This window comes from Sinocyclocheilus anshuiensis, unplaced genomic scaffold, assembly GCF_001515605.1.
Source record: "Sinocyclocheilus anshuiensis isolate Anshui unplaced genomic scaffold, SAMN03320099.WGS_v1.1 scaffold1522, whole genome shotgun sequence".
In the NCBI taxonomy this organism is placed as follows: domain Eukaryota; kingdom Metazoa; phylum Chordata; class Actinopteri; order Cypriniformes; family Cyprinidae; genus Sinocyclocheilus; species Sinocyclocheilus anshuiensis.
The window spans coordinates 347,738-359,749 of NW_015546143.1; the positions used below are offsets into that span (position 1 = coordinate 347,738).

Genomic DNA, 12,012 nt, shown 5'->3' on the forward strand with positions numbered 1-12,012 from the left:
CCACCGGAGCTGATCCCGGCTACTCACCACCCGCGCCGCGGCAAGTTTCTCTCTGCGCTGCATCACTAAAGATAGGCGCCTATATTTTTGACGAATAATAATAATAATAATCGTCTTGCTGTCGTCAAAGAAATCAGCCACAGGCGATATCTCTGACTATCGTTGATACACGATACTATCGTCTACCGTCACAGCCCTAAATTGAAGGTTGTGATGACAATTCGTTTCCTTACCATAATGTATTCTCTTGAAAATTCTTTATTGTCAAATGTGTGTTGAATGTAAACTCCTATTAGGAATTTAACTATTCAGTGTGAATTTATCTGAGAATATTCTTAAATAAGGAAATCTATTCAGTGATTGGTCCATGCGTGTTTCGTCATCCAAAATCCTGTTTGTGGCACAACAAAGTGTCGTGAATCAACTCTAAGACTGACACTTAAGATTTAGTCCTACACTTTGCTTAAATTACGACTGAGATGCTGGATAACTAACTTTTAAGCACAGCTTTGAGCCAAGAAGTTTTTTACACTTAAGTCAATTCTTAGCAACGTTCTTGAGAGTAATTCTCAGAGGCTTGATAAATACGGGCCCTGATTCTCAAATGGTTTTGCTATAGGACCTAAACGTTACATTGGACATCAAGTGGTAAACCAAGACAGTACCAAAATTGTAGTTGATATTACCTTATGTAGATTTGTTCATTGTTTTCAAGGATGGGGAAAGTATTATCCATGTTGACCCAGTGACAGATGGATCTTCACCAAAATAAAGATGACTTTTATTCAACACATGGCCACTGATGACAAAAGATACTGTATGGAAAGTGTTCTCACTTCCTTTTTAAAAGTTAATAAGCCTATTTAGCTTGCTATCCTAATGCTGCATGATTACACTGTATGCACTGTTTTCCCTGCTGCCTGTATGACCCTAAAAGAACAGACCAACAAGTTGAGAAGCACTGCTTTAGAGTATCTGCATGTAATCTTCACTGCGCTTGTCAAAGGCTGCATGTAAAGTTATGTTACATTACATGAAAACTAATCATCTGTTGACCCTTCACCTATAGCAGCAGCGCTGAACTTCACACACTGAGCTCCATCACACACTGTGGTTTAACACTCCTTTTTCAAAGTATTTTCTTCTGCTGCATAAGCTGAGAATTGCTTTGATCACTGAACCTGCAACACTTTGGCTATATTTAATTCATAACATTACATAACACATCAAACGTGTTGTCCATTCAAAAGCTAAAACTACAGCCATGGCTCTAATATGCTTTGCCAGTCTCTATCACCAGGATTTCTCCCAGTGGAATGTAAATATACAAACATTTAATGGGAGAAAAGTCCCAATACCATTAGGCCAGCTGCAGTAGTGGATCATGACAACAGTCAACAGCATAGGGCATTCCTCCCAGCTCTAGTATACTTACTCCACTGGTCCATTGTGTCTTGCTGGTTTTGCCAATTGATCTGCTTTTCCCTCTCATTAAAATATTTTGTGTTGTAACTTTTTCTGAGCAGAGATATTTCCCTTCCCTCTGCTGGCTGCCCCATCCCACTTTTGCTGCTACAGTATGTGTCCCATGATAAAAAGTTCTTCTACATGGATAAATGGAATGCTAAGTTACCATTACTCTACAGTACAAGTTAATCAAATCAGTAAAATCACAATACGAATACAATCAAAGTACCTGCCTTGTTCGCTGAATCGTAAAATCACCTGAATTTGAACCTGAGAGTCTTATTTTTCAGCCACATAATCATATAACAATAATGATTATTCATTTGATTTATTATGTAATTAAAAATTACAAAAACTGTATGTATAATAATGGATTAAATGTTTCATTTATTAATAAGATAGTTAATATATTCATTAATTTATTAAAATAAATTACTTACAAAACATGTTGCTTAATTATAAATATAGCCATTATAATAAATATAGAAGTATTTTAGAATACTTAAATTAGTTTTAGATTAAGTACAAATTCGACGTATGGTTAACGCTTGCATACATCCAAGGGTTCATTTGTACATTAGTTTTATAATCATTTCAGATTGTGACCGGTTATTTATTTGGACAGTTGCTGTGCCTTCGGTGCACACTGCGATGATTATTTCACAAAGATCATTCATATTCTTTCTGTCTGTTTCCTGTATCGTTTCTTTCCTTTACTCCCGCCCTGCTTAATCATGTCTCCTCCTAATAGCGGAAGACACTATCCTTCCTCTCAAATATTCCCGTAACTCTTTCCTTCTTTACCAAATGTTCCCTCTCTTTCCGCCTCTCTCCATTTCTCATCTCCTGTTTCATAAGACCAGAAGACTGAAGGAACTTTCTGCCCAGCGTAACTAAAGAGCTCTGATGCTCCATTATGAAAGTGAAATCTATTTCTCTCTTGCTAATGGCATGTTATGAGATTCAAGCTTCAACTAGCTGTGGAGAACAAAGTTTCGATTCCATCATACTCTGCTGAGGATTACACAATGCAGGTTTAGCCAACAGCATGATACTGATGATGGAAAACAGGAGAAGAGAGGGGGAATGAAAATTCATAACATAGTTCATGTAAAATGCAGAGGGAGAGACCTATGTGTAAAATACCAGTGTAAATAAATGAGTAGTGCCATTCACTGTAGGAATAAAAAAGCTCCCCATTCTCCAGGGAATGTTGTTTAAAACCTGGTTTATGGATTTTACTTTTATTAGAAATATAATAAAATAGAATATTACTGAGAGTTTGCCTTGATAACAAAATATCAATAGTCAATACCGATTCGATACTCGATAATTATTTTGCCACAACAAAATCTTGTGTGCTGCTGAATACTCAACATTATGTAAAAATATAATTTAATAATTTAATTTAGATATTTATTGTTTAAATATTAAGAAAAAATATAAACATATCAAAATTATCACTTTATATGTAATTAAAATATTGCTTTAATTAAAACAATGTCATAAGGCCTTGATGCAGTTAAGTACACATTAAATAATAAAGAACATATAAATAAATATTTTTGAAACAAATCAAGTCCGCAGCCTATATGATGTACTGTAGAAATCATGTTGTTGGTTTTTTATTTATTTATTTTTATATCGACATGGTACTAAAGTTAAGTAATGATGTTGAGTTGGAATACGTATGCATGTATTTTAAACTATAAATTACAAAATATAGGGATTTGTTGACTGCAACCAATTCTGCTTTTTTACAGGGACAGGGACTTCACTGTTATTTTGCAAGTGAAAATTCCAGAAATCTCTAACTCAGACAGTGTTCAGACAGTGTAGTCAGTGTCCAATATAAATACATTAGTTGCCATAGTAATGAACGTGAGCACGATGCCAAGAGACTGTCTTCTACAACATACTGTATGAAAGTACCTACTATTTTGTAGTATTGAAAACTTTTTTGTCTGTGTTCATATTTATCACATCTTGCCATGGTGATGAACTAAATGAGGCACATGAAAAACTATGCATCTCGAAAGGCAATTCTGTATATTACACATTCACGAGCAGTGTTGGGGAAAGTTACTTTTAAAAGTAATGCATTACATTACTTTTGCGTTACTTTTTAAATCTGGACAGGGCTTGCTTGTTTGTTTTTAAAATAAAAAAGTTATATTTTTGGCAAATATAAAAGCCTTTTCACACCAAAAGTGAAATTAATAAGCCTCAGGCTGAAGGGAAAGTAAATTTACGTCCGTACAGTAGAACGCAGAAGAAGAAATTTCAACACACTTCAGCAATAAAAAAAGACACAAATGTTTGTTTAGAGCAGGGGTAGGCAAGTTCGGTCCTAGAGAGCCGCAGTCCTGCAGAGTTCAGCTCCAACCCTGAAAAAAAACCTCACCTGCCTATAGCCTTAGTAATCCTGAAGACATTGATTAGCTTGTTCAGGTGTGTTTGATTAGGGTTGGAGCTGAACTCCGAAGGACTGCGGCTCTCTAGGACCAAACTTGCCTACCCCTGGTCTAGAGTAATTTTTGCTTATTAGTACGGTTGAACTGGATCATCGAAGGTCAGAAGCAAAGACATTGGTTAATAGAATGGGATTAAATACATAAAGGATATTTGTGTTGTTTAACATTTAATTATTGCAGGTTTGCGTCATATTCTGAGTTGCATTATTTTTATTCATTTTGGGGAATACTGAATCTGTTGTTTTTTGTGAGTGAGATGAATTAATGCATATTCATATTTATTTTAGAACTACAGTAACATCTTCTGATTTCTCTCAACATGGGGGCAGGAGAGCTGTCAATCAATAAATTGGAAAAAAAAGTAACTTGCGTTACTTATTTGAAAAAGTAACTCAGATATTCTCTTGTAAATTAAAAAGTAATGCGTTACTTTACTAGTTACTTGAAAAAAGTAATCTGATTACATAACTTCCGTTACTTGTAATGCGTTACCCCCAACACTGTTCACGAGTGTGAAATCAGACAACATATTCTGTGACTGAAATTGCAAATTTGTTCACTCAAAGAGTGAGTGAAAATGAGTGAATGTAGGCATTACTGTATATTGCATTAATACATTTCACACTGAACATTCAGACTCAAAGGCATTTCCAAAAATCCCATGAAAATTGGATTTCAAACCATATACAAATATGGATTTCTTGTATTTTTTTTTACTGTTTAGACTAAGAACAACTAAGCATATAAGTCAGACACAACAAAACAGTTAGATTTTTGTCCTGTCTGAACAAATTTTGCACATACAGTATTAGGGAAAATAATGTAGAACATACTGCATGTGTGTGTGTGTGTGTGTGTGTGTTCACATCCATACACTTACCACATAGCGTGCATGTATGTGGGTGGCAACCTGGGGCTGCTGACTGGTGTACAGTTATATGACCTCATTATTCTCTCAGCCAACAAGAAATTTCGAAATAGACTGGCCACCAAAAGATCTTGACGAAACAATTTCTGAAAGAGATCTACAAAGATTGAGAGAGAAAGAGAAAGAGAGAGGGGGAGAGAGAGAGAGAGAGAGAGAGAGAATTAAAAAAAAAATCTTCATGCATTATGAAGAAATTACATATGTGATAGAAGGTAACGATTAAAATTTCGAAATTCTGTTGTGTGAAGTGCTCAGTCTTAATGAGATCCTATAATTATGATGTGTGTGCACGACAGATTAAACCCTGGAGATTTTCATTATGTAGATTTCTCTCTGATGTACAATAATTAATTAAAAGCTGTGAGAGGTCAGGATATACCCTCAAAATCACGCCTGGTTCCTCCTCAGGACAGAGACAAGAGTAAAAACTTCAAAGCTGGTTTTATGTGATGCTTGAATTTGGGAATTTAGATAAATATCTTGTGTTTTAATGAAGACCACTGTAAAAACTGCCAGTAAAGCATTTACAAAGCTTGTGAATGCACAAATTCTTGTATTTTTTTTTACTGTTTAGACTAAGAACAACTAAGCATATAAGTCAGACACAACAAAACAGTTAGATTTTTGTCCTGTCTGAACAAATTTTGCACATACAGTATTAGGGAAAATAATGTAGAACATACTGCATGTGTGTGTGTGTGTGTGTGTGTGTTCACATCCATACACTTACCACATAGCGTGCATGTATGTGGGTGGCAACCTGGGGCTGCTGACTGGTGTACAGTTATATGACCTCATTATTCTCTCAGCCAATAAGAAATTTCGAAATAGACTGGCCACCAAAAGATCTTGACGAAACAATTTCTGAAAGAGATCTACAAAGATTGAGAGAGAAAGAGAAAGAGAGAGGGGGAGAGAGAGAGAGAGAGAGAGAGAGAATTAAAAAAAAAATCTTCATGCATTATGAAGAAATTACATATGTGATAGAAGGTAACGATTAAAATTTCGAAATTCTGTTGTGTGAAGTGCTCAGTCTTAATGAGATCCTATAATTATGATGTGTGTGCACGACAGATTAAACCCTGGAGATTTTCATTATGTAGATTTCTCTCTGATGTACAATAATTAATTAAAAGCTGTGAGAGGTCAGGATATACCCTCAAAATCACGCCTGGTTCCTCCTCAGGACAGAGACAAGAGTAAAAACTTCAAAGCTGGTTTTATGTGATGCTTGAATTTGGGAATTTAGATAAATATCTTGTGTTTTAATGAAGACCACTGTAAAAACTGCCAGAAAACATTTACAAAGCTTGTGAATGCACAAATAAGCATCATTATATTTCTTTATACAACAGTTAGTTTTAGTCTTCTAATCTTATTGGCCAAGCACTGTTAAAAGTAATGACATTTAGTTTAAGGGCACTGGGATGCTTCACTGATGTCTCACTTCACTTCACAGTCTGTGAGTAGCTCTGGGGCATGCAACAATTGATCCTACTTTGGCTTTTGGAACTATTTTTGTATCTTCTATTATGAAATAAGGTAACTCTTTAGATTAGGGAACACTATTCACTATTAATTAGCTGCTTATTGGCATGCATATTGCAAGTATATTGGCTGTTTATTAGTTTTCCTAAAACACACATTAATGCATGACCATATTCTAAATTCCTTAACCCCAACCAATATATAAACATAATTACTATAACAACGTATCGTATCATAAAAATCTTTTTTTTTTTTCCGAGAGCAAATGCAAAACAAAACAAAACAAAACAAAATAAATAAATAAATAAAATACATTTAAACATGTTTTCACATACAACCTTTTGAAGATGTTTTATGATATTCTTTTAAATGTTATGGGTTTTGTCACTAGACAGTCAGATATCAAAAAGGACATTAGTTGGATATTGGGATCAGAACATGACATAAATGACAAACAAGACAAAGGGTTTAACCACAGTTATCCGCATACTGTAAGTGCCACCACACTATTTGCACAGTTAGGCCACATGACATCACCATGTTACAGTATGTGCATATGCAATGTCTCTGACAGTTTCTGTTATTTTGTGGAACAAGCAAAACCAACAGGCAAATCTGGGTTCTAACTAAGCCAAAGTCATTTAACAGATGTTGAATGATCAAAATTAATTTGTCACTCTTTTGGGAGCCCTGAAAGGTCTGTGGCATTGATTGACAGAAAACTAAATCTTTAGAGATTGCGAAGAGCTGGATTTTAATCAGGACAAACCTCTTGGCAGGACATTCCATGCAATTGTGTCAGTGATAGCTGTGAAAATCCAGTTCAGCTCCCCTAATGGTGTCCTTCTGTCATTCAGCCTGCCCGGGATCCTAAGAGAAATTAATATGTACATACATGAAACCCAACAATTCATTTTGGTGTTTATTAGAGAGAAAGACAGTAACAATATAATGCAAAGTGATCTTTGCACTGTTACCGATCACAACTGAATCAACACTGAACAATAAAACTATTATAGAGCAGCTTTAAAGTGAAATTGAGTTTGTTTCATTACTGAGAACCTTTTCAACACTGACACTGTTATTAACTAAACTAAACTAAACTAATTATTGAACTTAATTGAGCTGAATAATGACACCTTTGTCATTTGTAGAGCTGCTTTAAAGCTGAAATTGAATTTATTTTATAATTAATAGATTTTAATTTTACTAATTTAAAACTTTAACACCATTATTTCCCTGTGTTATTACTCTGAAGCTGCTTTGAAAGAATCTGTACTGTATAAAGTGGTATATAAATAAAAGTGACTTGACTTGATAAAGAGGTAATGGTATTATATTGGTCGATGTGACAGGCCTGTATAATGTTTGTATGTTGATATGCCAATAATCAAAATATAAAATGTATTTTTCTATGAAGCCCTACAGTAAAGGTGGACTGAGGTGTGATGGTGCATACTAACAGAGCTGCACAGGAAATGCTGTTGCTAAGCAACCATGGCATCCCTTCTACTGTAATTACTAATGGGACATCCCTCCTGTCCTGGTTTAGAATAAGAATAATGTGCGTGCGTGCTGTGACCAGAGACATCTCAAACAGCGGAAGTGTTTTAATAAGAGATAATTAATTAATGAGAGAGAGAAAGAGAGAGAGAGAGAGAGAGCGAGAGAGAGAGAGAAAAATAAAATCAAATTATGAATTGGAAGATTATCTCCAGAGTGTCAGAGACACAAAGCAGAGACGGATCCTGACCAAGTACAGGCTCAGTGAGCACAGTCTAGCCATAGAGACCGGCAGACAACTAAGCTTTGGCAATATTGTATCATTTACAGTCATGCCAATAAAGTAATTTTGAATTGAATTGAATTGAATTGACAGAGAGAGACAGAGAGAGAGAGAGAGAGAGAAAGAGAGAGATAATACAAAAAGAGCACATCTAAATCAACATCCCACTTATTGCCCACTGGAGACAAGATAACACAGAGCATCTAAAACCACAATTTCTGTCACAAACACCACTGGACACAAGCACTGTTGCTCAAAGGAGTAATACTGAAATAACAGATCACACCCTAACCTTAAAAAACATCCCCGAATCAGAGCTGAACATGCTGAGAGAGAGAGAGCGAGAGAGAGCTTGAGGGCTTGAGTGAGAGGACTTGGAGGGCATTTTTGCCATAAAATCACAGTTTGGCCAATTAAAATGACCAATTAAAATATGGATCAAATTATATTACGCAATCATTAAACCAATTCTACTGTATGGGAGTCAAATTTGGGGACTAATATTAAAGTTTGAAAATTGGGATAAAAGTTTAATAGAAAGAACACAACTGGAATTTGCAATAGAACACGACTGGAATTTGCAAAAAACATTCTAAGGGTAAACAGAGGCACTTGTTTACAATGCCTGCAGGGCTGAACTGGGCTTATACCCCTTAACCATTGAAATACAAAAAAGACCTGTTCAATTCTGGCATCATCTCAGTCAATCTGATACTGAATCTATTAAATATTCTATCAAAACATCGACTCAGTGACCACAACTTAGAAATAGAGAAAGGAAGACAAAAAATCCTGGATACAGAGAGAACAGCGACTATACAGACACTGTGACTTGAATCAAATAGAGGATGAGAAACACTTTCTTCTTGTCTGTCCCAAGTACACCACTACAAGGGAAATATTCTTTCCACAATTTGCAGCACTGAACTCTTCATTCTTTACTCTAAATGACTCAGAGAACCTCCGCTATATACTTGGAGAGGATGCCATGGCAGTCAAACTAGCTGCAAAATACACACCAGACACACCATACAAAATGGTTAATCCACTGTATTAATTTGCTTTATTTCACATATTCTTCATTGTATATAATTGTAATTGTTATAATTAATATTAGATATACTGTTTGCTATTGTTTTTTGTTTGTTCACTTTCCTCATTTATTGTCTTGCTTTGGTGGTGTAATTATATTCTGTATTTTACATATACTTAAAATGCTTTGGCAATACTATAATACAAATGTCATGCCAATAAAGCAACCTGAACTTGAGAGAGAGAGAGAGAGAGAGAGAGGAGAAAAAGTGCAGCAAAGCAACAGAACTATTCCCTTTAATTAATTATTAATAAATTAAGACAGAATTCGGCATTCTGTGACTGCTGTCATGATTAGAAACAGAGATTAGTCACAGACTTTCAGACTTGTGGGTGGCACCATGAGACTAACTTAAAGAAGATAAATTTGTCCTAACTGCTATGCGCAAAGTGAAGTAGACACACACACATGTATGTAAACTAAACACAGACATACACATACTGTGCCATAGACCACACAATCCCTGTTTTACACCTGGAATTAACATTGAATCATAAGTAGACGAGGGAGAAACATTTCCCATTTACACCTGGTGTTTTAATCAAATATGCTGCATGAAGTGCATTTTGTGCATGCTCTGCAAGCTTTTTCGGATCTTTCTAATGTACAAACTAAGCTCTCACAACTTACATATGAATGTGAAAGGAGACAGTAAGATGAGTAGAGCAGCTTTGTTTCTGTTCTAATAGCCGCAACACCACGGTAGACACTGTGAGAGTGTGTTAGTGTCACACACACACACACACACTGGGAGTGCAGGAACGAGCGAGGAGATGAGGAATAAAGTAAATCAAAAAGGTTTTAATGAAGGCACGCAGGATCACAGGACGGGAGACATCAAGCAAACTAAAATGACACTTAACAGCAGACAGAGAACTAGGAACTGAGAACACTTTAAATACAGCCACCAATGGGACACACCTGGGAGCAAATGAACTAATTAATCAAAACACAGCTGGAGACGAATACACAAAATGAGGACAGGAACAGGAAGGACCAAATAAGGGCAAGGAAGGCACATGAGGAGCAAAACACACACAAAACACGGACCAGAGTCTGACGTAACTCTCCACCCCCAGAAGGCGCGTCCCGCGCTGTACAACATCCAATACACAGACACCAATGGGACACACCTGGAAGCAAATGAACTAATTAATCAAAACACAGCTGGAGACGAAAACACACAATGAGGACAGGAACAGGAAGGACCAAATAAGGGCAAGGAAGGCACATGAGGAGCAAAACACACACAAAACACGGACCAGAGTCTGACGTAACTCTCCACCCCCAGAAGGCGCGTCCCGCGCTGTACAACATCCAATGGGGAGGGGGGGTGGGCGCTCTGGAGGCCTCTATGAGCAGTGGCCCCAGCCCCAGCCTCTACGGCTGGAGCACTACTGCCCCCCAAAAAAATACACAGCTGGAGACAAAAACACACAATGAGGACAGGAACAGGAAGGACAAAATAAGGGCAAGGAAGGCACATGAGGAGCAAAACACACACAAAACACGGACCAGAGTCTGACAGTTAGAAGTCAGTTGGTGGAGAATAGGTGGTCTTTTGTGGATGTTTGACCACATTCAACTACACTAAGAAAGCAAAGGAAATGTGTTTTTGATTAGCTCTGGAAATGGCTGAAAAATGACAAGGTCAAAACATTGTAGACCCAGTTGTAATGGCTGGACAAATCAGACACATTATTATTTGTTATATTTAACAAATAATCCTACAGACACCTTACCCAACAACTGGACTGGGTGCCAGGATGTCTGTGAAGCCACAACAAACAACCAGAGGCAGAAGAGGCCTCTGGTTACCATATAGCAAGGACACATTAAAGTGCCTCTATTATGCCATTTCGAATATTATCTTTCATGCAGTTTCTAATGTAGCTGTATGTGAATGCAGACAATCTGTAAAGCTGAAAGTGCACTATAAATTAAGTTATCAAATTGACTCTAAACAGCCTAAATGAGTTGTCAGTAATTCAAATCCCACTTCCATGACAGCTACACGTTACTGGATAACATCTGCATAATGCCCGCCTATGTTCTATGTAACTTGACCCTACATGAAACAACTTGACCCACCCTCAATCACTGTAGTAGAGGTCTGCACGGGACTGTTTTTTTAGTCCCTCTCCCGCAAGGTTCTATTCCGCACCCATCCGCTCCCGCTATATAGTAACTCTTTGTTCACCCGCTGTCCGCTTAGAATAATTTTCTTCCCGACCCGACCGTTCCCGCTAAATTTAGATCTCGTTTCCAGAATCTCACATTTAAATTTCCGCTACTGAAAGAAAGAGAGATAGGCTGACAAATAAAAGTGTAGGCTAGTCTACACAAAATCGTATGTTATTTTATTCGTCTTGTCAAGAGTCTTGAATTTATTGACTTTGACTTGAATTCATAAGAATTATCTTAAGACACAAAATTCGCTTAATATTTTATGCAACAGTAGGAAAAAAAGTGTCAGAGAAAATAAAAATGTACAAAAATTGTATTTCTTATTTATATTCGTCTTGTCAGGATACAATTCGTTGACAGAAAACATTGACAACACAATAGGGATAAAGTGTCGCAGAGAGGAAAAAAAAAGTTTTTGGTTGTACAAAAATAGCCTATTAGCTATTTTTATTCGTCTTGTCAAAAAACTACATTTGTTTGACATTTTCTATTAACACAGTAGGAAAAGTGTCACAGAGAAAAATAAATAAATACGACATCTTTCATTTAAAATTATAGGCTAAGCAAAATATAAACAAAACCGAGTTGA

The 12,012-nt window shown here is 36.4% G+C and overlaps 1 protein-coding gene across 1 annotated transcript in view; it reads right to left on the minus strand.

Moving 5' to 3' along the window:
- LOC107701211 (regulatory-associated protein of mTOR) overlaps nucleotides 1-12,012 on the minus strand; it is a 312,842-nt gene that overhangs the window by 95,467 nt on the left and 205,363 nt on the right. The window contains exons 10-11 of the mRNA XM_016503169.1: nucleotides 7,127-7,227; nucleotides 5,600-5,744 (exon numbers count right to left, since the gene is read on the minus strand). Of these exons, the coding sequence (XP_016358655.1) occupies nucleotides 5,600-5,744; nucleotides 7,127-7,227 (246 nt within the window). The remainder of the gene's footprint in view (nucleotides 1-5,599; nucleotides 5,745-7,126; nucleotides 7,228-12,012) is intronic.